We start from the raw sequence: 27,997 nt of genomic DNA, 5'->3' as shown, positions 1-27,997 counted from the left end.
CCCCCAGGTGGAGGTGCAGATCCAGCAGCTGGCCCATGAGCTGCAGGCCCGGCGCCAGCCCGTCCACACCTGCATCGCTCGGGTCCAGGCCCTGCGGCGGGCTCTGTGCTAGTCACCACGTCCAGGAACAGAATGCAGAGCAGCAATGTTTTTTAGTTTATTTCAAAATGTTGCAATTAAATGAATCACTGTTCAGAAGTCTCCCACTTTTCATACAAAAATACTGTGCTACTGATACAGTTGAAAAAGTTCAAATGGCTTCTCCTGCAGGAGAAATTCACAGCATCCCCAGGAAACATGAAACTTGGCCCTCCCCCCGCCCCCCATCAGTGGCTCCCTCAGGACTTCGTACCTGTTTGTTAGTATCTGTTATTTGGGGACAGGTTTTCTAGGCACTGACACCCACCTCCGTCACACACCAAAGACATCAACAAGGCTCCTTTGTTTCCAGTGTAAGCCCCTGATCAATAGCAGCAACTTCTGCATATTTACACAGGCCTGGATGTAGGGAGGGGACACAAGCTCGCCCCTGGTCCCAGCTGGGCCACCACTAGGGGGGTCGATAATAGATCCTACCAGCTCCAAAAGGTCACTCGCCACGGCCTGCAAAGCACCGAGCCACCAAAGGCCACCCTTGGAAGCTGCTGACAGTCTCGGCAGGTGACGTGTTCAGCCACATGTGCAAAGAGAGAAGACAGCCTTTCCCAACAAGCAAGGTGGAGCAAACTCGGACAGAAAGCAGCTGCGTTACCGGCCCCGCTGTGGGGCCCACAGTCAGTGCCAGGAGGCACCTCACCCTGTGCAGGGGAAGCAGAGGCGGAGGCCAGAAAGCAGTGACAGGACGAGCAGCAAGAAGGTACCTTAACTACCGCGTATCTCAGAACGGAAATCGGGACCAACCGAACGCTTGGCCGGGAGGTCAAAGAGCCAGTTTTTACGAGACGTAAAAGTCTCCAAGAGGGACTCCATCATCCTGGCCCACACTTTCTCTTCGGGTGGGAGAGGGGGTGACGGCGGTCTAGGGCACGACGGGCTCTGACGACCTTGTCTGCACCCCAGAAGCAGGGACGGAAGTCACCCAGGTCCTGCCTGGTAAGACCCTGCAGTCCCCTTGAAAGGACCCTCAGCAGCCACGGCCATGCAGGAGGCTCAGAGGGAGCCCAAAGCCTCCCCAAATCGGATCTTCTGTCCTGCCTGCAGTCTGAAGTTGAAGTCCTTGGGGGCCTCGAAGATGAGCACGATGGTGGAGCCCAGGTTGAACTCGCCCAGGTGCTCGCCCTTGCGCATGGGGATGCCCTCCTTGTTGGCGTGTGTCACGAAGCTGAAGTCGTTGTAGGAGCCTTTGCTGTATCGCGGGCTGTTTGTGTGCAGGTCCTGGGAGGTGGGGACAGAGCATGTGGGCCGTGGACACACCCTGCCCCCCACCCTGCTTGGGAAGGGAAGTGGGAACAGCAGCTCAGGCCAGGGGCCAGGTCTGAGCTGAGAGCCCCTGACCTGCTGTGACCTGGGGCTGGAAGGAATGGAGGAGGCATGACCTGCCTGTTCACCTGTGCCCATCACACACAAGGGCTCCCCTTGGGTTTTCAGCAGAAACAAGTGCCAAGCACGGAGATTAATTCCCTCCCCCTGCAGCCACCTCTAGACCGGGGTGGGAGACCCGCCTTCCTAGAAGTCGCAGCCCCAGCAGCTCTGGCCACACAGGAGACAGTGCAGGGAGCCCAGAATGGCCGTGGGACCTGCTTACCCGGTCGAAGTAGATGCGGATGGAGCCCACGTTGGTGGCCCCCACGGCCGTCAGTGAGAAGAAGCCGTGTTTCCAGTCCCCAGTCAGGACCACCCGCTCATTGTGGCAGAAGAGCTCCTTGATCCAGCGGGCCATGCCAGGGTTCACGGACATCAGGGAGCCTGTGGGACAGACGTGTACTCCCTGCCTGGCCTGTCATTCCAGATGCAGAACAGGCTGGACCCCAACCTGCATCCCCACACCCAGCTTTGCCCCCAACTCTGGAGCCCACGGCCTCTGACAGGAAGAAGCCCAGGCGCTTGTCCGAGGCCCCCGGGGGCAGCTGGGCCCGGCCTACCTGGGAAGTGGCGCCTGTGGGAGACGGTCCAGTCAGTAGGGGAGTGGAAGCAGTGGTAGTCCCCGGGGGCCAGGTAGATGACGCAGTGGTAGAGCTCGTTCCCTTCGCGCGTGACCAGCTGGCTCCTGAAGGAGCTGTGGGGCGTGGCTGCGGGCAGACGTGGGCCAGCTGCTCAGAGCCCTCTGTACCGCCTGGACACCGGCTCCAGGGAGGCCTGAGCTGCAGGCAGAGGGTCTCCTGTCCACAGGCCTCCCGCCCCTCCACCTGCTGGCACCCAGCACCGCGGGCCAGGACCCACCTGGGGGGAAGGGCAGGTCCTCTGAGGGCGTGCGGGGTCCCAGGAACGACTCCAGTGAGTAGGTGACCCCCTTCACCTGCTCCACCTCACAGTTCTTCACCTGTCCGAAGTTGAGGATCTTCCCATCCGAGGGGCTGATCTGGAAGGGTCAGGAGAGGCTCGCTGCAGGGGAGGGTGTGGAGGACAGGGCCATGGCCCCCCTGGAGGTCCAGCTTGGAAGCAGTGCCCACCAGGCCCAGTGTGCCCAAAGGTGCAGAGGCGGGAGGTGGGTTGGGCCTCACCACGCTGTGCAGGCCGCACACGGGCCGGGCCTGCGGCTTCAGCTTGCGCCGGAAGAACTCGCTGAGGTTGCGGTAGTGGTGCAGGTCTTCCACGGCGGCCTCCTTCATGTTCACCCCGAAAGTCCAGATGTACAGGCTGTAGACGGGCCTGCGCAGCCAGTGCGGCAGCTCCACTTGGTTGAGGCGGCCCCAGGCCCGCGACAGCAAGCGCGTTGGCACCGACTTGTACAAGGCCACCTGCAGGCCCCAAGGGCAGGTGAGTGTGCCACGCCGTGCACGCAGCCCCAGGACCCCCCCACAGGGACCAGCTCTGAGGCCCGAGCAGCTGGGACCCTCGAGGGCTTTGTGACATGGTGGTTTCTCACCAGGAACCAGACTGAGCTTCCAAGTCTTTACACAGTAGCTCAGGTATCACCCATTTCCTGCAGCATTCCCACCCCGTTTCTTGGATGGGGACGGGCATACGAGGATCGGATGTGGTCACACACAGGCTGTGGTGGGCACTGCTGCGAGCGTCCCAGACCAGCACGGGAACAATCGGCTCTCGGTGCTCAGGCGAGTCCACACCCCAAAGTGCACGTGCTCAGCCTGCCCTGAGCATAGGGGCTTTCGGGCAGAAGTACCGGGCACTGACACCTATACTCCAAGGGCCTCGCAGTCCACACAGCCGTCCCCACCCAAAGCTCCTCTAGGAGAGGGAACTCCGCACCTCAGTCAGACCCTCCAGCCCAAGCTCTTAAATCTCAGGTGCCACTGCAGGACCTGCTTTAATTGGTGGCTGCTGCTTGCTGAACACTGCCAAGACCAAGTCCCCAGGGTGCAAAAGCAATTCCACTCCCAACTTTAAACACCTCTAAAGAGGCACTGAGTTAGCAGCTCTTTGCACTCCCGGCTGATACCCACATGTGGGGGTGGCCCAGGGCTGCCCTATGACCCTAGGCCTAATGCCCAGTGCCCCATAGGTACCCTCAGCTTCCAAGCCTGGTGACACCCATTGGGCTGCTCAGGGCCCTCACCTGGCCCTGCTGGGGGCTCCTGGGTCCTCAAAAGCATCCCTACCCAAAGAGGCCACACAGGCTCTAGCGTGTATGAACTGCCCTCTGGCGTCCAGAAATTTGATTCTTCTCAAAATCACCTCTAAGCTTTTTTCTGCCTGAACACAGGAGATGAAACAGACACCATTTTCTGAATGCCCAATGTGGGTTCTTTCCAGAAACAGAGCACTTACACGGCAGGAATGCAGGCAGAGAGAGCAGCCCGTGGATGATGGGCCTTTCCAGTCACCTGTCCACAGCCCACATGGCCACCGACCAGCCCAGCCCCTCCACCAACTTGCCTTCCAACAGCATCTGTTGAAGGGCTCAGGCCCCACAGCACTACCTCTGCCCAGATAACTGGGCACCCCCCTCCAGCCTGCTGCGGGGAGGCAGGGCTGGCAGCCCCCGCACACTTACCCTGCTCACAGGCCTCCATCCCACCCGGCTGAGGGGCCTGAGGGCGCCGAGGGGCAGGAGGTAGTAGAGGACCGTCAGGGGCCAGGAGCGCAGTTTCAGGGCAGGTTTGGACATGCAGCTCAGCTGTCCCAGCCTCCGCCTCAGGGCCAGCTGAGGGAAGTGCAACCTGCAGGGCACATGTCCACGCACGGCCGAGGTCAGCAGAGGACCAGGGGCCCCACCCTTCCCATCCGCCGCACCCTCGGCAAGCTTGCCTGCCTCTCCATGGATTTGGTGACACTGGCCAGACCTCCTCACACTAACCGCACTCTGAGTCGGGGGGCTGGGCTGCCTCTGTCAGCGCTCACCTCCCAGTCTCTCTACCTGCATGTCAGCTGAGACTGCTCAGAATAGCTTCTGAACCTGGCGAGGGCCCTGTCTCGGACCTTGGGGCCGAGCACCAAGGAGGCAGTGTAGACAGAGCCCACGGGGCGGTCCCCGCCTGCCTGAGGCCAGCTCTGTTCACATGGGCTTCAAGGAGAGCTAGGCTGAGCCCCCAAGCCTCTGGCAGCATAAGATCTGGGTAACTCTCTCCATGGACCAAGCCTCTTACTTCCTCATCTGATAAGAGATCAGGCCTGGTAAGATCACACATACACACGCAGGTGCACACACACAAACCCCTCACGGCTACTGCTCCATCCCCCCTGCAGTCTTTTCTACGTCAGCTCAGGTTCTCCACAACAATCCAGAGGGTGGTGGCAGGCCCTCAGGCCTGCTGGGGCCACACACACCTGACCCAGGCCCCCCCCTTCCAGTAAAGGTAGGTGGGCCTTCCTCTGACCCCACCAGCCCCAATTCAGTACAGTCAGCAAAGGCTCAGCTTCAGGGGAGCCAGAGACCAGGGTAAGTTCTATCCTGAGTCGTGACACTGAGGCCCAGGTCGCCGTGCCACAGACCCAGGACCTAGATGCTCTCAAGGCCCCAGTGTGGGCTTTAGACCACACTACTACCCGCTCGGAGAATGTCCTGGAGCCTCGGTTTCATCAAAAACACTACACTCAGCTGGAGCAGCAGGCTCCATCTGCGCCTCTGCTCTCAGAGCAGCTCGGTCCTCTGCCCCCAGCTGCTCAACAAACCAAGGAACAAAGGCAGCACAGCTGATAGGAAAGCAGAGAAGATGGAGAACAGCCGAAGGCCGGGCCCTGCAGCTCAGCGGTGGCCCTGAAGCTGCTGACTCTGCACTGCTCACCAGACCCTCTGCGATCATTCTCTCCCGTCCCTTTAAAAAGGTCCACGAAATGGGTAGGGGCCAAGCCAAGCCAGACACATCACTCCTCTACCCCAGGTTCCTCCCGCCCACCCTGCTCTCTGCAGGAGTGCGGGGACCAATCCCAGAGAAGCTGCGCCCAAGCGGGGCGGGGGCGCAGCGTGGACACTGGACCACCAGCCCGCTGGCCCCCACCAATACCTGAAGCGGGCTCTCCGACTCAGGCCCCCCGGAGTGGGCCCCTCTAGCCGCGGAAGCTGGTCCCCTAGCCCCCTGCCGCCGCCACCACCTCCACCGCGGAGCCGCTGGACGTGAACTCTGACCTTCCGGAGGTCGCGGCGGGGTGCGGCGGGGTTAGGACGCGGCCGTGGGCATCTCACCATTTCGCCGCGCGGAGCTCGGGTCCTCGCCGCGCCTCTGACTGACACATGGTGGGCGGCGCGAGGAGGCGGGGCCGGCGCGCCTTTGTCTCTCCTCCTTCCTCCCTTCCCCCCGGGTCGGCGCTGTCACCGCTCCTCGGCCCGAGGTGGCGGCTGGGGGGACCGCTCCCCGGCTCGGTCCGGTCCGAAGGCTCGGGGGCGCAGGTGAGAAGTCGGGGCTGTTGCGGAGACAGGCGCGGGTCACGGACCTGCTCGGCCCGCTGTGTTCCTGGCCACCTGCCCACTCCCGGCAGGGAGGGGACTCGGCGCCGCCGGGCCCAAGCGGGAATCTGAGCCCTGCGCTCCGGGCAGGCACCCAGCGTCGGCCCTGCCGCCCCTCCCTCACCAGGACCTGACCCATTTTTCCTTTCAGGTGACAAAGTAGCATCTGAGGGATGTGGGCGCGGCGCTGGGACCCGGCGTCTGGCCTGCTGTGGCTCTCCTCGCGGCCTCCACCCCTTCCTCCTCATTAGAGGGGCAGCCGGGCGCCCTCGGGGAAGCCCGCCACCCCGCCTTCCCCTCTCTCTGGGGAGGAGCGGCACTGTGGGGCGAGGGCGCCTGCCTCGCAGCTAGCGGGCAGGGGAGCAACATTCCGCAGCCCCGAGTTCGTCTGCCCAGCACACTGCCGACCCGCGAGCCTGGTGGCATCTTTACAGGAAGACACATGGGGGCCTAGGGCTGCTCCCGCCCAGGCTACCGAGCAGGGCAGAGCAAGAGGCCCCAACTAGGACCACCTGGACGTCTGCCGCCCAGGGCAAACCCACCTCGCTGAAGGTGAAAGTCCGCGGCCATGGGGCTGGACCAGGCCGACTAGGGTCTGGATGGTCAACTGAATTTCTACCCTATCTCAAACCAGGACACCCATCTCCCCAGGCCACCCTCCTGAGTGGCCAGAGGGTGCCCACCCAGACTTCCTCTGCCCACCCAGACTTCCTCTGCCCGAGGGCCAGGCCTGAGCTGACGTCCTGCCCACCTACGAGCAAGCCTGCCCCACCTGAGGCCCCAAACTTGCCTGCTGGCTCCCAAGAGAAGCAGGCCCAGTGGGAAGATGGGCAGTTGGGATTGAGCATGGAGCTAGGCTTCAGGACCAGGTTCACCAGCCATGCCCCACCCCCCTCTAGAAAACTGGATTCATGGTGGGGGCTGGTGAAGTCTTGTGGGCCTGGATAGCAGCCAGACTTCCTTGGGGCAGATTTCCTCACTGTCCTCCTGGCGGGACCATGACCGCTTCTGCATGTTGTCAGGCACATTCAGGAGCCCACAAACCAACCCAGCTCATTCCAAAACGTCAGGCCCTCAAAGCAGATCCCTACGTGTGCCTTTGCGCTGCATCCTCTCCCAGAGCCTTAAGTCCAGGGGCTCTGGGGGGACCAGCCCAAGGAGCTGCTATCCTGGAGTCACTCCAGAACTGCCCTGAGGAGCCCGAAATCTGCATGCCTCAGTCCTGTCTCGGCCACTACTCTGCTGCCTCCTCTAAAATGGAACACTGAGACCAGGGTCAGATTTCTTCTAAATCACCATCGGTGCACCCCCCAAAGGCCCCCAGGAAGCAGGCATGAGTTCAGCTGTCCCCCAAGAAATGGGCCAGCACCCTCAAGCACCAACCAGCTGGGAGCTGCACACTGGCGGGAATGGGTCCCTAGAGGTCCGCCCTTCTCACTCAGGGTGTTCCCACTTCAGAGCCCCCCTGCCCTCTGTGCCTACAGTGGCCTTTGGAGGCCAAGCCAGAGCCTTCTCTCCCTCTCTGGCTCCCTGAGTGCAACTTGGGGCACTCAGGCCTGAATGTGGACTCTGCAAGGAGGGCACTCTGAAACACAGAAGTACAGACAGCTTCCCTCTCTCCCTAGAGTCCCAAGGACACTCCGTGGGATGAGATGGGGCTGGGACCAGTAGGAGTTCAAAGTCATTGCGCAGCCTAAGAGCCAGCCATGCGGAACATGTGGACAGAGTTGGTCTGGTGGGGGACGGGGACCATCTGGTGGCTGTGACCCTGGATGCCCCCGCCACCCTCACCCTGCACGCTGGGAAAGGCGAGCCGCAGGCGCTGTCTAGATCTCAGTCCCCTCATCTGAAAGGGGAAGGACTGTTCCTCCTGGTCACCTGTCTGGAGGCTTGGAAACCCCACGCCTCCATTCCCCCCAAAAGCTTAGCGCAGCCTCATCCCGCAGTCCTGGCTCCTGAGGCCCCCCTCCCTTTCAGACCCACGCTCTGGGAGGACAGAAGTTTGCTCTCACAGGGAAGACGGAAGGAACAGGGCGGAGGAGGCAGTTCGGACAGAGGAGCCCCAACCCCAGGGCAGCAATGATGTGAGCAGGAAGGGCGGGCTCAAGAAGACCAAGTTGGAGGGGCTCACCTTTGTCAGGATGAGCTCTTCTGGGGTTCACAGAACCCTAGCCCTGCCGCAACATCCCTGCCCACCCCTCACACCCTGCACAAGTCAGCCTGGGGCAGAGGGGGCAGAGGGTGTTCCGTATGGAAAGCTCCCTGGGTGCCAGACACCCGGCCTGAAGCCTCGGCAGGTGACCCCCAGTGCCCCCAAACCACGTGTCCCTGGCCTGACTTGCGGTGCACACGCCTGCTCTGTGGGGTAGTCACAGGGCAGCTGTGTCCAGGTGGGGCCACCAACGATTCCTCCGTGAGTGCCAGGGCTAGAGGTGACAAAATGTCAGAAGTAGGGAACCAAGAAAATGGATTCTCCCTGAGAAATGGGTAAGCCATCTTGGGGAAGCCTCCGGTGAAAGAGGAGGAAGCAAAAAGAAAGGTCCAGATGCGCCTCTTTCAGGGGAGGTACAGGGAGGAGGCAGGAGTCGTTCTTAGCTCCCCTCAAGGAAAGCAACCTTCTCCAGGACAGTCCTTGGCACCAGCCGGGAGTGGGGTTCTGGGAAGGGCGGGTTTCACCCCCTCAGGCCCGTGGTCCCGCTTCCCTCCCCTCAACTCCCAGCCCCCGGCAGCACTGAGGAAACTGGGCGCAGGAAAGACCCCGAGCAGCCCGGTTTCCCTTTTCCGGGCTGTGGGGCGAAGAGATGCTACAAGACGCTGAGGAAGTGAGCTCATCCGCCGGGCCCCGTGACCCACCGCGTGGGGCCAGGGAAGCCACAGCTCGGTGAGGACCGGGGAAGGGAGCGGGGTGCTCCTCAGATCCCCGGTGGGAAGGGGCGACCCACAGCCCAGGAGGCGAGGGCCTCCGCGCTCACTCACCCGCAGGTGGTCGGCTCCGCTCGCGTCCGCGCCGCCCGCGCGACTGAACTCCCGGGAGGCGCCGCTCCACGGAAGCAGGGGGCGGGCGGGCGGGCGGGGGCCTGGCTGCAGCCACTCAGGCCGCCGGGGCGGGGGCAGGGGCCGGACACCAGGCTCGGCCGCGCCCGCCCCGGCCAGGGTCCCTTTAAGGGGCGGGGCGGGGCAGAGGAGCGGCAGGAAGAGGGGACCGCCTCCGGGGCTGGGGGCGCCGCGCGGCCCCACACACGCCCCTCCCCACCGCCGGGCCTCCTCGCGGTGCGGGCCTCAGCCTCCAGCCACCTTTTCTAGCCAGCCCTCAGAGCTGACAGAAGGCAGCGAAGCCCTCGCTCCTTCTCACACCCAACCCTGAGGACAAAGGCTGCTTCCCCTCCCCAACCCCTCTTCTCCAGGCAGATACACCCTGACACATAAACCCCCAGTGCAGACCAGCACAGGAGGCCCAGTGGGCAAGGTCCGCCCAGCCCTGCACGCAGGCTTCCTCGCAGGGATCAAGACCTGTGGGGTGATTCTCCTCCTATCTTCCTGCCCCACTGGATGGTGGGGCCCCAGCCTGCAGGCTTCAGCACCCTAACCCCTATGCCCACCAAAAACACTTGGTCAACATGGGATGGAATGAGCCAGTTTTCAGGGGTGCACCGCCACCACGACTCAGTCACAGAAAGCACGCAGTACCACCCCAGCATCTTCTGACCATGGGGAATTCACTTTCCAGAGCATTTAGAAGAGCCTCTTCCTCTTCAGGAAGCCTTAGGGCTTGTGAGGAGATGGCAGGGGAGCCAAGGCCATCTGCGCCAGATGCAGAGAAGGCGCAGTGGCACACACAGCTCACACACCTGCCGGCATCTGGATCCACCAACAAACCACAGCCTGGGGCATCTCAGCGGGGAGGAGGGAGAAGACGGAGGCTCCTCCCTCAGGGACGGCCCCCATCACCGACGGGGCGGAGCTGGGAGGCAGGGGGGGCATGGGCATTCTCAGTGAGTCTCCAGGCCCCTCTGAGCTTAGAGCGCCAACCAAACACCACTCACGATGGGATGACAAGGAGTTAAAGCACAGAAGATGCTGATACACAATCCTAACAAGAAAAACACAGACCCAGAAACCTGGGGAGACCATCGCGGCTTCCCCAAAGCCTGCAGTGCACCCAGACCCGAAGGAGCAGGGCGGGGGGGGGGCGGTGTGTGTGACAAACCTGGCCCAAGAGCCCAGCTTTTCATCCTCCGAGCGCCCCGGAGCGCTGCTGCTCTCCACCGTGAAAGGACCAACTGGGCTGCTCCACGTGGACCTGAGCTCCTCTGGAATCATTCGAAACTCTCAGGCTGGTCAGTGCTTAGAAAACTCATAAACCAGCCCTGAGACCGGCTCTCCCGCCTTCTAACCTGCCCTCCACCACGCGTACCTCAGGAGGGAAATGCCTTCTGGACCGTATTCCAGACAAAACTCAACATGGTTTCTGGGACTGACAAACCCCTCGGCAGGTGCACTTTCCCCGAGTGAGGCCCCTCTGGCCAGCCACACTTGGGCCTCTATTTCCACCTTGCCTGGACTCCCCTGGGCGGGAGTGCCACCTAGCGCCACCGCAAGGTTCTGCAGGCCCCCAGCCACTCGGCCAGAGCACTGAGGACGGTGCCGGCCCCTCCCCACACCCTGAGCACCGTGCCCTGCTGGGCCAGGGGGCCAGGGAGTGGCAGGTGTCCTCCGTTAGTTCTCACTGCCCGGGGCTAGTGGAGGCCCCTGAGGAAGAAAAGTGATGGCCGGCGTCCCAAGGCTGGCACAGGGAGCCAGCAGCAGGTCATCAGCCTGGCAGGAGCCGGGACAAGCACAGAGCGCCCTCGGGTGACTTCTTGATCCAAGGGCTTCTCACAGCCCTGCCAAATTCTCCCGTGGGGCTCTCCAGTGTTAACCAGCAGTCCCACCAGCCCGATGACTTCTCTGCTGCCTGGAGAGCAAACAGGGTGCAGAAGATAAGGAAGCCCAGCAGAAAGCTCCCTCCTGGCTGGAGCCCAGCCTCATCCATTCCCTGCCCCCTCAGGGCTCCAGGCACAGGTGCCCCCCAGGCTAGGGGAGAGGAAGGGCTGGAGGCGCTGCCACAGCTCTGCTTCCCACCAACTGGACTGTCTGCCCATCTTAACATCCAGAGTTGTCTTCTCACCACCTATGAGGTAAGAAGCAGAATAGCACTTACTGAATACCCACCCCCTGCCAGCATGGGACCAGGTATTTATACCTGTGTCATTCTCATTGAAAAGCAGCCTGTTCACAGAGAGGAACAATAAAGAAGCTACAACAATTACCGGAAGTTTAAAAGCATGTAAAACAAGCTCCACACTGTCCAGGCTCACGGAGGGAAGGAGACGCCAAGTGCAGGTGGTGGGTGGGGGCGGGCCACGTGGGAGACCGACAGGCTGATCCGGCTTTCTTTCTTTTCACAGCTGGGATGCCGCACCTTCCTTTTAAAAATACTAAACTGAGCCGGAAACAAGGAAGCGATGTTAACACAGGGACCGCTCCCTGAACACCCCATGGCTAAGCTGAGACAACAAACTGCATCCTATGCTCAGATGTGGACTGAAGTGTCGAGGGATGAAGTTGCATTTTACAACATCTGCAATGTTCTTTCACTGGCTTTGAGGGGAGTCCACAAATGCACGCAGAAATGAAGCAGATACAGCGAAACATTAATGTCCATGAACTCAGTGGTCTGTGTGGGTACCTCTTCTCTCAACTTTTCTGCCTTATTCAAATGCTCACAATAAAAAACTGGAAGACTGTGTTTAAGCCACAGAAAAACTCTAAATTCTACTACTGGGGAGAAAAGCCCCAGACCAGGCTGGCACACGGTGCCTCTCCTGAGAACCCCTCTCTGTCCACACAGCAGCTCCTTGCCTGGTGGGAGAGGCAGCTGCCAACCACCACCCTGCACCTCGGGCCCCATCCCCATGGAGTCAGCTCCTTGGTGCAGGAGGAGGACACGTGCCAGCTTCTGCCCCAAAGGCCACCCTTTCCACCCCGCCCACATGACCACACCTGTCCTCAGGCCCGGTCAGAAAGGGACACCTCAGAAGTGCCAGAACCTGGGGGTGGAGGCTTCTGCCACCAGATGCCACCCTGCGTGGGACAGGAGACCCCGGGGTGGGCACACCTATGTGCTCCCTCCACACACCTGCCACCCACGTCACCTGCTGGCACACCTTTCAGCCTCTTGGTAAGAAGCACTTGCGAAGGTCTGTTTCCCCTTTTGCACTTACGGAGACACAAGCAGGGCATATCTGAAATCAGAGCCGCCACACAGACACAGACCGCACGACACTCTGGGCACGGGGGGCGGGGGCGCCTTCCAGCCCCGGGCAGATCTGTCCCCTCAAAGCCACCTCACCACAGAGGCCCGGGGCGACCACCCTCCCCCTGGAGGCCAAATACCAGGCCTGAGCAGCCCAAAATGATCAGGCTCTTTGACCCTGAACCCAAAGCTTTCCCAGGAAGGACATCATGAGTTCCTGAAAAGGCACTTGGGGAAGAGTCTTTGCCTCGCCTAGCCACAGCTCTGGCTCTGAGGGCAGGTGTCTTGATCCAACCGGGGCCGCAGGAGGGTGGGCTCCTTAGTCCGTGCCAATCAGACTGAAATGTTAAGCTGACAAGTACACTGAGCCAATACAGGCAGAGAATAAACACATGAGAAATGTTGATGGGGACTCATGCTCAGAGAAAAGCCGACAACAGAGCGTAATACAGTGTGAGTCTGGAGGCTCTTCATTCCCTCCCCTCCACCTGCTCAAGTCAGAACTCACCAGGCGTTTTCCACTCCCACCCCACATCCAACCCAGCAGTGCATCCTGTGCACTCTCCCCTCAAAACATACCCAGAATCGAATGTGCAGTCTACAAAATCCAATGACCTGGCGCAGCTAACAGAAGCACAGCAGACAGGTACCAGCAGAGCAGTTGCCAGGGGCGGAGGGAGGGACCCTGGGCTGGGGGTAGGAGGGGCAAGCTATTAGGCACAAAAGAAGCCACAGGAATATACTGTATGACGCGGAAATACAGTCAGCAGTTTATACGAACTATAAATGGAGCATGACCTTAAAACTTGTGAATCACTGTACTGTACACCTGTAACTTACATTCTACGTTAATTACACTTCGATAAAACAACAGCATAGGCTGCCTTTCCCCTCCTCACTGCTCCCACTCTGATCCAGGCCCCACCTCTCCTGCTGGGATCCTGTCAGAGCCTCCCAACAGGTCCCCTAACCTGTCCCCACGGCAGCCAGGACAGTCGGATCAGAACCCACATCACTCAGGGTGCACTCAAAAGATAGGCAGAGCTGGCGCCCTGGGTCCTCCCGCCCTCCGGGCCTCCAGCCACAGGACCTCTTGTTCCCCATCAACAGCGACAAGCGCGCTCTGTCCAATCTGCCTGGACGGCTCTCGCCGCTCCTCAGATGCCGCGGGAGCCCACACGGCTCTGGGCGGGCCTGCCTTCCTTCCTTCCCTGGTCCTGCCCAGCCCAAGACACTGTGCCCTGTACCTGTCTGTGCTTCCTCCATGGCGTTTCAACACCTCGACATGCCCATGTGTCCCTGTTTCTTGTCTGTCTTAGCCCCTAATAAGGGCAGCTCTCTGAGGATGGGAACTCCGGTTCTCTTCACTAGTGAACCCCCTGTAGCTCAACAAGGCCTGGCACATGAAAGAGCGCAAAGATTTGCTGTATGGAGTAAACACGAGAGGAATGATGTTTGCTGTGACAATGGTTTCACTAACACCCACTGTGGTTCATGTACGATGAGCCTATGCCTAATGGACAATGCCTATCACAGACGGCTACAAGAGGCTTAGATGCCAAACACACAGCACAAACTCTGCAGGTCCCCACACCCTTTCAGACAGCAACTCTACAGCCAGCACTCAGCCCGCGGACAGGCCTACGTGCAAAGACGTGCTCAACATTGAACCCTAGTGAAAACCACCAGTGCACCAGAATCCACCACAGTAGCAGAGTCACTTAAAGTTCGTACTTACGTGGAGTCTGCAAAGTCATCATACTAGGTTGGTGCAAATGCAATTTCAGTTTTTGCATTGTTGAAATTTGCTGTTTGATACTGGAATACATTCTTAAATGAGGTTGTGTTATACAACATCTTAACGTGCATTTCTCGCTTTATGTTTTTTGTGCTAATGACTTATTGCCGTTTAGTTTACATTTATTTTGGACTATGGAAATGATGTTAGACAAAACGTAAATTCGAGGGATTTTCTTATGTGAGTTCAAAATGGATCTTAAAGCAGTGGAGAACACTCGCAACAAAATGCATTTGCCCAGAAACTGCTAACATACATACAGTGCAGTGGTGATTCAAAGTTTTGCAAAGGAGACGACAGCCTTGAAGATTAGGACTGTAATGGGCAGACATTGGAAGTTGACAATGACCAAGTGAGAGGATCATCGAAGCTGATCCCCTTATGACTATGCGAGAAGTTGCCAAAGAACTTAACATTGACCATTCTACAGTCGTTTGGCATTTGAAGCAAACCGGAAAGGTGAGAAAGCTGGATAAGTGGGTGCCTCATGAGCTGACCGAAAATTTAAAAAATTCTTTTGAAGTGTCATCTTCTCTTATTCTAAGCAACAACGACAAACCATTTCTCGATAGGATTGTGACATGCGACGAAAAGTGGGTTTTATATGACAACCAGTGATAAGCAGCTCAGTGGTTGGACCAGGAAGCTCCAAAGCACCTTCCAAAGCCAACCTTGCACCGAAAAGAGTCATGGTCACTATTTGGTGGTCTGCTGCCCATCTGATCGACTACAGCTTTCTGACTCTCAGTGCTGAGAAATACACTCAGCAAATCGATGAGATGCACCCAAAACTGCAACGCCTGCAGCTGGCACTGGTCAACAGAAAGGGCCCAATTCTTCTCCATGACAACGCCCGACCACATTTCGCACAACCAACGTTTCAAAAGTTGAATGAATTTTGCTAAAGTTTTGCCTCATCTGCAATATTCACTGACCTCTTGAACATTCACTGACCTCTCACCAAACGCCACTTCAATCATCTTAACAACTTTTTCCAAGGAAAACGTTTCCATGACCAGCAGGAGGCAGAAAATGCTTTCCAAGAATTTATCAAATCCTGAAGCACAGATTTTTACACTACAGGAATAGATCAATTTATTTTTCATTGGCAAAATTGTGTTGATTGTAATGGTTCCTATTTTGATTAATAAAGATTGTGTTTGAATCTAATTATAATGATTTAAAATTCATGATCTGAAACCACACTTACTTTTGCACCAACCTAAAGACACAAAATAGGAGCAGCTGCCCCTGGACGGCACAGGTACGAACTGCACGGGTCCACTTATAAGCAGTGTTCTCAATAAATACGCACTACAGAACTATGCAAATGGAGGATACGGAGCCACGTACCCCAAGGGTGGCCTGTAAAGTTACATGCACATTTCTGACTGCTGCAGGGACGGAGGTTGGTGCCTCCAATTTCTACATTGTTCAAGGGTCAACTGTATATCCGTTTAAAAACAGAGATAGACAGGAAGTGAATACACGAAAACTAAAGCCCACGATTACGCAACAAGTCATCTAGTGAGAAGGAGGGGGAATCAAGAGTGTCCTCCCTGTTTTCCAACATTCTGTCAGAGCATTAACATCATCTCTGTCATTTACGAGAGAATGAGACTGATTTACAGACAGGGGCCACCACCACTCAACCGGGAAAGGACAGCCTTTTTCAACCAACAGTGCTGAGCACACCGGACATCCACGTGAATGAAGTCAGACACTGACTTACACGACACAAAAAACAACTCCAAACGGATCAGAGACCTAAACATCAGACCTAAAGCTGTAAAATTCTTAGAAGAGAGACCTCCCTTGTGGTCCAACGGTTGAGACGCCATGCTCCCAACGCAGGGGGCTGGGGTTCGATGACACACGCGATGGGGCCACTCAGCTGTGCACACCCAGAGCCGGTGCTCCTCCACAAGAGAGACCAGGATGAGCAGCCCAAGTGCCGCCCCACTCACCGCAACGGAGAGCCCGCACAGCCAACAACAAATTTACAGAGGAAGAGAGCGCAAGGAGGACTGACTTCAGCCCAGCTCTTCCAGGCCTCTCGCCGCACCGGGCCGCTCTGCCCCCATGTCCCGTCACTGTCCGGAGCCCAGAGCTTATGAGCTAATTCAACCCTGTCCTCTTTACAGACAATCGTCTTTCAGGTACTGACTCACAGGTGGCAGGAATTCCAGTTATACAAACAATGGATGCTAAAAAAAACCACTGACGTTGGTCTTTTGTGAATGAGGAAGCAGATTTCTTCCACACGCAGATTCTCTCGGGATTCCTTGGAAATGAGTGGGGATTTCCTGAAAGCAGGTGAGCAGGTCACAGGGTGGCTCAGCCTGACAGATGCTCAGGGTCAGAGGGAAGAAAGCGTGAGTCTAACACTCCAGTGGGGTCATGGGTCACAGTCTCACAAGTATTTCACTAGTTGGAAGGAGAAGGATATGTTTACACAGGAAACCACCAACAACAAATACGCAGCGTTCAGCATACTTAAAAAGTGTGACTAACATACTATACAATGACCCCTCACCAAAAGGAGTCTGGAGTATGTGACCCCAAAACAGAAAACTTGGAAAGTGATCTGTCTGAATCCACACAGCTACTAAGGCGCACAGACAGAACCAGCCTTCAGGACTTGAGACCCTGGCTGCCAGGGGCAGCCGGGCCGGATTAATGATATGGGGAGGCTCACAGGGAAACCCACACACATCACCCCAAATACCATCAAGTCTCTGCTTTCCCAGGTCAGGGTCTACTCACAGTGCAGGTATTTCATTTGTTAAATTAAGGGTGAAAAGAAACCAATTTTTAAACTCACACCTTTATACTCAATTTCAGCGTTGACGGAACGTCCACTAGGAGTCAGGAGCGACGCTGTGCTGTGGGAAGCCCAGGTGCCTTGAGTTCATCAGGCGTCCCTTGACCGCAGCCGTCACTCTGTGACACCCAACCACACCCTCACTTCCCAGCCCAGGACCTTTTTGAGCAGTAATGGTAAAGAGACTGGACGGTTGCAGTCTGGTTCCTGGTGAGAACGTATCCACATCACACAAGTCCAACTCTTCTGGCCCGCCCTCAGACTGAGGAAGCATGACGGCCAGGACGCCAGCCCCAGGGGAAGGCATGAGCTCCCAAGATTTCAAGAGGCCTTGGGAAGACCAGGGCTGAGTCTGAAGACAGAGGGAAGCCTGACACGACTTCTACATCGCCCCAAACCCACTGGAGACATGAGCTCCAAGAAAGCACATTCCGCTTTCTCAGACGGCTTAACTTCGGGGTGATTTACGGAGGGACAGGAACTGTGCTCCGGGAGGACACAGGGCGGCTCCCCGGTTCCTACCTCCCAGTGACCAGCAAGCTTGGGCGGGACGTCCAAGCCCAGCTTCTCCAGCTCTCGCTCCCGGTACTTCTCGTACTGCCGGTACCCTGCATACCCGCCACCTGTGGCGACCAGAATGGGCAGGGGGCGCAGCAGGGACGAGGTGCGGGCAGGGGCCGTGTGGACTTTCCTGGCATCTGTAAAAAAACAGGAAAACGTTGAGCCAGGAGAAGGGACAGCACTGAGTCATGCAAACACAGCACCAACAGGAAGGCTGGGACAAGCCCTCAGGAAAGCTGACGGGACCCCAGAGATCTGACGAGCAGGAGCAGCCCTGAGTCACTGCGGAGACGCTGCTGCCTCCAGAGTCTACCTAGTTGGGGACTCACGCGTCTTCCCCATGAAACAACGATGTACCTCGACTGCCACCACAGCTACACAGTTTAAGATGAAAACGTCAAATGTAAAGAGATCAAGAAAGTATCCCAGGGTGCCCTGCTGGCTACCCACAGGACCAGACAGGGACAGGCTCTCTGATCTCACTTTTATGACCCAGACCCAGTTCTGACTGGACAGCAGTATTCTTTCAAAGGCAAAATCTCATAAGCTCTTACAATTCAACAATAAAAGACAAATAGCCCAATTAAAAAACATACTAAGGGCTTTCTTCATGGCTCAGTGGTAAAGAATCTGCTTGCCCATGTAGGAGACACAGGTTCTCTCCCTGGTCTGGGAAGATCCCACATGCCAGGGAGCAACTAAGCATGTCCGTCACAACTGTTGAGCCTCTGCTCTAGAGCCTGAGAACCAAAACTGAAGCCTGCCAGCCCAGAGCCCGTGCTCCACGATGGAAGACGCCACCGCAGTGAGAAGCCCGTGCTCACCACAGCCAGAGAAAAGCTCACGCAGCAACAGAGACCCGGCACAGCCAAAAATGAGTAAACAAAAAAATAAAAACATACTATGGATATGAACAGATGTTTCTCCAATAGGAATGGCCAGAAAGTACATGTAAAGATGCTCAACATGCATTATGGGTTGAATCATGTACCCCCAAACCAGGTGGCTCCATGGTAAAGAATCCACCTGCTAATGTAGGAGCCACAAGAGACTTGAGTTCAATCCCTGGGTCGGGAAGATCCCCTAAAGTTGGAAGTGGCGACCCACTGCAGTGTTCTTGCCTGGGAAACCCCATGGACAGAGGAGCCTGTGGGCTACAGTCCAGGGCCCACAAAGTCGGAGACGACTTGGTGACTGAGCGCGCACACACACAAAACTCATATGCTGAAGTCCCAGCCCCAGCGCCGCTGTCACCTTTCTTGGATAGAAGGTCTCTACAGAGGGAATCAGGTTAAAATAAGGTCCCCACAGTGGGCTCTAATAATATGACTTGTCCGCTTACAGAAAGAGAAAACCTGGAGACAGACACGCATACAGGGAGAAGACCATCTGAAGACAAGGGCAGCGAGGTGAAGGCAGCAAGTGAAGAAGACTGCAGCACAGTGAGAAGAGGGGTTTGGATTTGTTTGTTTTTCTTTTTTTCTGGCCATGCCGAGAGGTTCGTGGGGTTTTAGTTCCCAGACAAGGGATTGAACCTGGGCCCTTAGCAGTGACAGCTTCAAGTCCTAACCACTGGACCGCCAGGGAATTCCCTGCTGTTTCTTTTTTTAATGAGCAAGTATGGATGTCATTCATCTCTTCCATCTTCTGATTATTCCTAAAGAACCCTTACTACTTAAACTAACTAGTCTACCTCTGACCAGAAAAACTTGTCAGAAAGCAAGAAACAGTTTTTTCCCTCTTTCTGGATTGTCTGGTGAGGAGAGACCTGCTGTACGCAGCCTCACGGTACTTAGCCAGCGGCCCGGGCTGGCCGGGTCACACCCTCCTCGGCGCTTTGGCTACACCGGTCCTTGCTTCAGTTATAGGTCTCTTTCTCTACCGGCTTTCTTTACTCCTCTAACAGGAGGCAGTAAGCAGAGGGTGCCCTTCACTCCTGATGCCTCCCCGCTGTGTTTGTCATGTCATAAAAGCAGTTTTTCTGCAGATCTGCGACATTCTGACTTCATTTCTGAGGCTCCCCTCCATCCTTCAAGTGAGTCTTACATGTTCCCACGCGCAAGTCCTACTTAAGTAACACCCAGATGTGCTCCTATTTAACTACCTTAATAATAAGCTTTTTGTTTTTATTCTCATTAACCATCTCATTTTATTCCCAAGGTATGATTACTTGGCAGTCAAAAACAGCTTTTGGTACAACAGAATAAAAAGGGTATCTAGATAATAAAAACAACGCACATTTTTGTACAGATTTAAACAGCTGCTTAAAAGATCCAAAAAGTTCACAACCCAGTGCTGAGGTGGGTGTGGGGAACCGATGTACTCATGAGCCTTTTCTGCTCAGGAGTGTAAACTGGGACAACCCTCTCTGAAGAGCAATTTGGTCTAAATACCAAGTTATAAAATACACAAACCTTTTTAGTCGGCAATTCTAAGTCACCAAATTTATCCTGAGGATGCATAAAGATATGTTACTACAGAACTGTCTGTAATAGAAAAAGAGTTCAGTTCAGTTGCTCAGTCATGTACAACTCTTTGCGACCCCATGAACGGCAGCACGCCAGAACTCCCTGTCCATCACCAACTCCCGGAGCTTACTCAAACTCACGTCCATTGAATCAGTGATGCCATCCAACCATCTCATCCTCTATCGTCCCCTTCCCCTCCCGCCTTCAATCTTTCCCAGCATCAGGGTCTTTTCCAATGACTCAGTTCTTCACATCAGGTGGCCAAAGTATTGGAATTTCAGCTTCAACATCAGTCCTTCCAATAAGTATTCAGGGTTGATTTCCTTTAGGATGGACTGGTTGGATCTCCTTGCATCCAAGGGACTCTCAAGCGTCTTCTGCAACACCACAGCTCAAAAGACTAGAAGCAACTTCAATGTCCAACACTAAACGGTACAGTCAAGTGACGGAACACCACACATGCACCCAGTAAAAATAATCGGATAACAGCAGCTAAAGCTTCAGTGGTACCTATGTGCCAGGTACTCTAAGCACCTCACAGGCACAATTCCATCTGATCCTAACGACAGCCCTGTGAAATAGGTGCTGTGTTTGTGTGAATTTACTGATGAGTGAACTGAAGCCAAGAGGCCGGTGCCGTCTCTAAGTGCTACTTGTGCTGTGCTTAGTCGCTCAGTCGTGTCCGACTCTTTGCAGCCCCACAGACTGCAGCCCGCCAGGCTCCTCTGTCCATGGAATTTTTCAGGCAAGAATACTGGAGTGAGTGCCATTTCCTTCTCCAGAGGATCTTCCCCACCCAGGGATCTAACTCACATCTCTTGAGCCTCCTGCATTGGTAGGCAGATTCTTTACCACTGTGTCACCTGCGAAGTCCAATCTTTTGTAAGTAGTAAATCGCTACTTACTTGTGGAAAAGGTTCTCAGAGGTGGCTTCCTCAAGGACTGAAGGAAGTGGCTCAAGGCAGCATCTTCACAGTGAGGACGCCTATAATCAAGCAAAAAGGAGTCGTTAAACATTTTTTTAATTAAAAATTAGAGGATCAACTGCCAAAATTTGAATACAATCTATAGAGTCAATAATACTATTGCATCCACTTAATCTACCAGTTGTGACCACTGCACAGGACTGCCGTTTTGTAAGAAAATGTCCTTATAGGAAAAGGGCTCAAACAGTTAAAGGGAAAGGGGCACCAAGTGTCTCAGCAGAAAGTGTACACATATACACACTCACAGAAAGAGACAGAGGGAGAGAAGGGGGAGTGATAAAGCAGATACAGCTGAACAGGGGAGTCAGAGCACAGGGTATTTGGAAATTCTCTGTACTATTTTCATATCTTTTCTGAAGTCTAAAACTTTTTCACAAAAGAATTACTCTTAAGACCATAATAAGCAGTCAAGCTGCACTTACACAAAAAGCATACGTTTCTTCACCACAAAAGAACAGCTGTACACAGCCTTGTAGCTTCTAACTCCTATTAATTAAAGAACCTAATAAAGTGCTGAAATTTTAACTGTTTTGCTTTTGGGCTGTGCCACGAAGCCCGCAGGACTGGACCTGTGCCCCAGCAGTGCAAGCACAGGGTTCTAACCACAGGACCACCAGAGAATACCCTGAATTTTTAAACTTTATATGTTTACCCTGGGGAAAGAATGACGCAAACAAATCAGGCTGAGCTACTCTAATCTACTTTGAGTCTGGAAGGCTCAACTTGTTTGGAATTTTTAAATTATTATTTGTGGCTATCTTGCCACAAAAGCTACTTTCACAGGGTAAAAGGGTTTTCAAGCATTCTGAGAAAAAATATGACCATTTTCATGGCTTCAAGCTGTAAGGAAATGGTATTTTATTCTTCGTCGCTCTTCATTTCCTCTTTACCTAGGGAAATAGGACACATCCCCAGTGCAGTAAGTGACTGTGCGAGCAAGGAAAGCATTAATGAATTTTTAGTAAACAACCGGCTCTCTCCTTAATCAAAGAGCAAACAACCCACCTTCAATTCAGATAGCACTTCAGTTCTCCCAAATACTGACCTGAAATCTAAAGTAAAGAAACTACGTCCTTGTTAGTAAGGGTTTCTTTTTTTCCTTTGGAGTCTTTTATGAAAGTATAAATTTACTCTATTATAAATGTCTAAACTGCTATTTTTGTGGAAAACAGAATGGCATTTATGACTTTCATACAGTAATATTTACATTCATGGATTCTTAGTAGTTATGTCTTACATAAATATCCTGTGAACATTATCAGATTTAAACACCTTCATTTACTCCTGTGAAATTTCCTTAATGACACTCTCGCAGCTTGGTGCTAACAGGGTGACTCTGATTCTCCTACAGGCAAGCAAGATCTGCATGCAGAACAAGTCTGGGACCTTGACCATCACCACCCCCTCAGAGGCCAGATGGACGGACAGCTACTGACACAAAGGAGGGAGTGTTGCAGTAGGTGAATGTCCTTTCAGAGTGCACAATGCTCATCTCTCAGACTGGATACTCCCACTGCAAAAGCAAGCGCCTGAGACTCTGCCTTCCCAGTGGAATTAGAGCCAGCGCTGTACGTTCTGACTGAAGGCTGCATTGTTGCGTGGCGCACACTGCTGCACTGTGCATTCCAGAACTGCTGCTGAGCCCCCAACTCAAAGAATGCTTGCAGACTGTTGAATAAGGCTTTTTCTTCCCTCCCCCCGGGGCGGGGGGCGTTGGTTAGGGGAGATACAAGTGGGAGATCGTGGTTTATCTACTGTAACCCAATGCACAGCACCCAGGTAGCTGATTTGCATTCACATCTTCCCAAGAACAATGTCAAGGTCTCGCCATCCACTGCTGCAGCCCTAGCTCCTGGAACAAGTGCCTGGCAAATAGCTCGTTGCATCAGATTGTCTTTCATCCCTGGGTCATTCTTATTCTCATATCAACACCACACTTTTTCTGATCTTACAACACTGCCCACGCCACTGCGGGCGCGCAGAAAGAGCAACGTTCGCTGCCATCACTTCCTCGCCTTCCTGTCTCTCTTAATCCCACTCAACCGGGCTTTTGTCCCCACCACATCGTCTCCTGCCAAGGTCACCTCTTCCACGCTGCCAACCCCTACTCACATTTCTTGGACATCGTGTTATTTGACCTCTCAGCAGCATCTGTCACAGGTGATCCCCTTCTTTTTTTTTCCCCCTCCAATTGAGGTATAACTGAAATGTAACATTTATTAGTTTCAGGTGGAGGATATTATTCCCTATTTGTATATATTGAGGAAGGATGCCCACAATAAAACTAGTTAAACATCCCTCACCACACGTATTTGCAGATTTTTCTTGTGATGAGAAGTACTCTCTTAGCAACGTTCAAATATACAAGACAGTCCCAGGAGCTGCAGTCCCCACACCGTGCCGTGCGTGTCTGGGACTCAGGCGGTTTTAACTGGGAGTTTGTCTCTTTCAATGCCTGCCTTCACACCTTGCCCTTCTTGAAACACATAGAGCCTTTGGAGCCCTGATTTTCCTCCTGTCTGTCCAGTCTCCCTAACTTCAAACAGCTGCCATGCCCAAGGCTCAGACACCTGCTTTGTCCAGGCTGTCGCCCTAGAGATGTTCACCCAGTCTGGTTTTAAACAGCCAGATGCAGAGGACTCTCCTCACTGCTACTTCAGAGACCTCCAGACCATATTTCAACCTGGCTACCCAACATCCTCACTTTGAAACGCCTCAAACTAAGTTTGTCCAAAACAGAATTCCCAACCCTCCCTCACTCCCCTTCAACAGCTCCATCCCCCAGAGCTGTCCATCTGTGGCAGAGACTAGCCAGCCGGTTATTAAACCCACTTCCTCTGCCCAACAGATGAGATTTCCTAGAAGTGAGTTCTAACCACTGTGAGAACCATTCAGACTTCCCAGGTCCCTTCCTGGCCTGTTAGATGGAGACAAACATGCAGATCCTGGGCAGCCATGTGTTACGATGGCAAGAGATGGGCCCTCAAATCATGGTGCCTTCACGATGAAAAGCAGCCTGGGCTTATATGATAGAGACAAAAACTTTCACTGTGTTAGTCACCAAGATGCTAGAATTTACCTGTTACCACACCAACACTGCTATAATTAATACACCATCCCAGAAAAAAGGCACCACAACTCCCCCAGTGCACAGGCTGAAACCCCAGAACTCCTTTGCAAGTCCTTTCTTTCTCACTGTCCATATTCAATCCACTGACAAGGCGCGAAGCCCCCACTTTCAAAGTACACCCTCATCTGCCTACTTCTCTTCTGGCCTGAGCCACTGGGTCTCTGCTGAAGAGCTGCACTAGCCTGGTCTCCCTGCTTGGCCTCCGTGTCCCATTCATCACAGAACATCCAGACTGACCTTTTCAAAACAGACCCTACAGAAGTGGCCCTCTGAACCCCAGACCTCCTGCTACTTCCCCTCTCCTCATGCATCCACCCCCTTGCACACCCACGCCTCTGCATGTGCTGTCTGCTCCGGGGGGCACACCCCTCCAGCTCAGTCCCTCCTCACTCAATTCTCTGCTCAAATGCTTCCTCCTGACCACAAGCCCAAGAGTTCTCTCTCTGGAGCACTAACTCCTTAATTAACTTCCTTTATTTTTCTTCTCACTACCTGAAATGAACTGATTTTATATATATTCACGTATTTCTGTCTGTACTTGTCCACAAACACAGGGGTTTGTCTGTCTTCCCCCTAGACCTCAATCTCAACAGCGAGATTAAGCATCAGAGAAATGAACGGCTAGGTTCAATCACATGTACCTTCTGTATGGTAAACCCACGTGTACCTCCTGCAAGCAGGCAATTAAAGCCCACTATTAAGCACTTAAGTCTGACCCTGGGGCTCAGATCTCCATTCCGCCACTTGTTAACTAATTCTAAGCCTCAGTTTCTCCACCTCTAAAAATAGGACCCACCTCATTAGGAGTAAATGAGACAATCACATAAAACCTGAATCCCAGGCCCTGGTACCTAGCTACATATCACTCTTATCAAAAGTAACACAAGTGAGGTTCAGCTGGCACATGGGGTGGCCGCACCAACTGTGACCACTGTTCACCCTAACTGGTCTGTGTCCACACTGTCAGAGTTTTAAACTATTTTATGATTTACTTATTATTTTTGGCTGTGCTGGGTCTTTGCTGCTGCGAAGTTCTCAAGCTGTGGGGAGTGACAGCCACTCTCTAGTTGTGGTGCTCGAGCTTCCAATTGCAGTGGCTCCTCTTGCTGCAGAGCACAGGCTCTAAGACTCGGTAGTTTCGGCTCTCCGGGCTCCAGAGCACAAGCTCAACAGCTATGGCACGTGAGCTTAATTGCTCCACGGCATATGGGATCTTTCCAGAAGAGGGGTCGAACCCATGTCTCCTGCTTTGGCAGGCAGATTCTTTACCACTGAGGCACCAGGGAAGCCCAGTTTGAAAATATTTTTAACATCACCTCTGGTGGTAACACTAACTATAGTCCTTATGTCCCTCCTGCTTTTTAGAGCTGTGAAAAGTTCTCCTGAAAATGAACTGGCAGGTTTCTTAAGGCCTTATTCCATGTTCTATCTCATATTATTTAGCCGTATTCCCTCTCTCTTCCACTAAACTGTAAAGTTCTTTCAACGCAAGGCCTGTATCTTTTAATTCCTCTCTTTTCTCCTGCCCTCCCCCCTCACCCCGATCCCTGGCACTGTAGTTGACAGTGGCAGGAATGTCATAAATACTCCTGAAGGAAGGTCTTGCACAACCACGCACCCCCTAGGCACTAGGTTCATATGTGCCTGAACCAAAGAATCGTCCAGAGCACCCATAAAAAATACAGTTGCAAGGGCCCCAACCTACACCTACTGAGCCTGAATTTGGCAGCATTGTGGGGATATACCTGGGAACCTCTTTTACTAATAAACACCCACTCCATTCTTTTATCAAATTTAGGAAACATGGTCCTAAATTATCACTTATAATTACTTTCTCTATTTCTCACCTGTCACATATCACTCAGTTACTGGAAAACTCTGCAGTATGAGGCTTTCAAATATATGTCTCTCAAACAGACACTGCTTTACTTAAAAATCATGGAAATGTTATCTTTTGGGGGTTTTTTGCATCTCAATATAGTTTCCACCTGGATATGTAACAGCTTTGAAAACTGAATTACTGTACCCAAATCCTCACCTCTCCTACCCAGTGGCCCTAAATCCAGTTGTATCTACCTATACTGGTACTAAAGTTTCGACTTTTTTCCCTTTTTAAAAGATAGTGGGTGAAGTCACCTTCCTCACCATCGTTTCAAAAACAAACAAACAAACAAACATGAGGGTCATTTTTTTAGTCTTTCCAACTTATGACACATTTTACTACTGACTCGTAAACAGCACACCTGGTAACAACATTAAAACCACAGAGACCCTCTTCTTCAAATCCTAACAGTTATCACCACACTGTGGAGCCCTCTCCTGAGAAGTTACACCACTTCTGAGTAGTTAATAATAGAAGAGGGAAGCTCTCCTAGCCAGGGCAATGGCATTTTCTGTTCCCTCTCTGTCCGAAACCAGTGTCTCTACTTCCCAAAATCACAGCGCAAGCCCTCGTCCACGCTGACAAAATGAAGCCAGTCCGAAACACAAAAGTTGCGGGTCTCGCAAATCTTAGCTCTTCGAAATGACACCGAGCGACAGATTCTAAGTTACAGCAACCAACATTTTAATCCATTTCCCCAGAGTCCAAATGCTCCCATGCTAGCTCTTACATAAGCTACTTCGAATAATGAATGTCCTCACGGTGGGCAGCCTGAAGGAAAGGTCCCTGCGTGAGACACAGAGGTACCTGGGAAGGAGTCTCAGCTCTGCTGCTACCTGGCTGGGTGGAACTGAGCAAGTCCCTCCGTCTATCAGGGCCTCGACCTCGCCAAAAAGAAAGGGCTGGATTTATGACCCCTCCAACAATCTAAGAGTTGACAGTCACCAGGGTAACCGAGACCCTATTTCCATCATGGACGATTTTGAGATTACGGAATCCTATCCTCTCACTTCAGAGTCCAAGAATCCAAAGTGAAAGCCGCCCAACTCCAGCTCCAGTGCTCTTCCCACATCTCGGCGCCCCTCCCAGCAATACCACTCCCAGAGAAAGAAGCGTCCAGCCCTGCCTCGGCTCTAGTGGCGGACACGCAGCCCATTTCACCTGGTTTAGTGGGTGCTTTTTGTTTATATTTTTGTCCCTTGTGGAGTGGAAAGGACAAAGAGAGAGGTTTAGGCCAGATTCGGACCGTCCTAGGCGGAGGCAGTCGCACCTGCGCCCGAGCTCTAGGTGAAGGTGAGTGGCTCCGTCTCCACTCGAGCATTCCTCAGGGCGAGCCCGCGACAGAGAAACGACTCCTCTCTCTAGACCCCTGTTTGGCTCGGGCCGTCCCTCGCCCCGAGGCAGGCTCCCCAAACAGTTGTACCTGTTCCGCCACGCGACCCCGGGCAGCCACCTCAGACATCCCTGCCCCACGGACGCCGCCATCTTGTCTCCTCCTTCTCGGCGGGACACGCCCCCCTCTTTTATACGCGGGTCGCACTCATGTGACGTAACGAGCCTCGAACTCTCGGGCCCAATGAAGAACGCAGAGCGTGTGGGGGGCGGGGCTATGTGTCTAAGGTCCTTCGCCCGCCCCTTTAGGCACCTGCAGAGCCGGGTCGGGTAGGTAAGCAAGGTGGCTGCGCCTACTGTGCTAAACCTGGACCTGGGCGCCGGGTTGCCAGTTCTCCTTCCTCCCTCTGACGTGCGTTTCCGCATGTGCCCGGAAAATCTGACTCACCCAAGGTCTGAGAATGGATCAGTTGAGCTAAATTGCTCATTTTACGGGTGGGGAATCTGAAAGCGTCCACAGCTCAGCTGCCGTTGAGTAAGCGCTTCTTAAGTGCCAAGCTCTGTGCTAATGACTCAGCGTGCACGGTGTCTCATTCTTCACTTCCCATCGCTGTACTATCACGGAGTCCAGAGACCAGAGGTCTTGGATCACCTAGAAATGCAATTAGTCGTTGCACGAGGTAACTGATGTGACAGCGAGTGCTCCTGCAGTTTCTT

The 27,997-nt window shown here is 54.1% G+C and overlaps 2 protein-coding genes across 5 annotated transcripts in view; one reads left to right on the top strand and one right to left on the bottom strand.

Moving 5' to 3' along the window:
- The window catches only part of SFI1 (SFI1 centrin binding protein), an 88,741-nt gene extending 88,540 nt beyond the window's left edge, over nucleotides 1-201 (top strand). The window contains 1 exon segment of the mRNA XM_070386707.1: nucleotides 8-201. Within this exon segment, the coding sequence (XP_070242808.1) occupies nucleotides 8-112 (105 nt within the window). The 3' untranslated portion in view covers nucleotides 113-201.
- On the bottom strand, nucleotides 165-27,510 carry PISD (phosphatidylserine decarboxylase). 4 transcript variants are annotated; one of them, XM_070385819.1, is made up of 10 exons: nucleotides 27,372-27,510; nucleotides 20,856-20,935; nucleotides 17,444-17,619; nucleotides 5,744-5,961; nucleotides 4,115-4,280; nucleotides 2,661-2,897; nucleotides 2,380-2,518; nucleotides 2,082-2,228; nucleotides 1,745-1,905; nucleotides 165-1,374 (listed from the first exon to the last, which is right to left on the bottom strand). In XM_070385819.1, exons 1-10 carry the CDS (start codon nucleotides 27,431-27,433, stop codon nucleotides 1,150-1,152), a joined length of 1,611 nt encoding a protein of 536 aa, XP_070241920.1. In that variant the 5' UTR covers nucleotides 27,434-27,510; the 3' UTR covers nucleotides 165-1,149. The 4 variants fall into 4 exon arrangements, with proteins under 4 accessions (XP_070241920.1, XP_005908568.2, XP_070241921.1 ...); XM_005908506.3 differs by lacking the exon at nucleotides 5,744-5,961 and having other exon boundaries at nucleotides 27,372-27,432; XM_070385820.1 differs by lacking the exons at nucleotides 4,115-4,280; nucleotides 5,744-5,961 and having other exon boundaries at nucleotides 27,372-27,508.
- Nucleotides 27,511-27,997: the final 487 nt, after the last annotated feature.

The sequence above is a fragment of the Bos mutus genome, chromosome 17, assembly GCF_027580195.1.
Source record: "Bos mutus isolate GX-2022 chromosome 17, NWIPB_WYAK_1.1, whole genome shotgun sequence".
Classification (NCBI taxonomy): domain Eukaryota; kingdom Metazoa; phylum Chordata; class Mammalia; order Artiodactyla; family Bovidae; genus Bos; species Bos mutus.
This window is presented reverse-complemented; position numbering and strand designations above follow the sequence as displayed.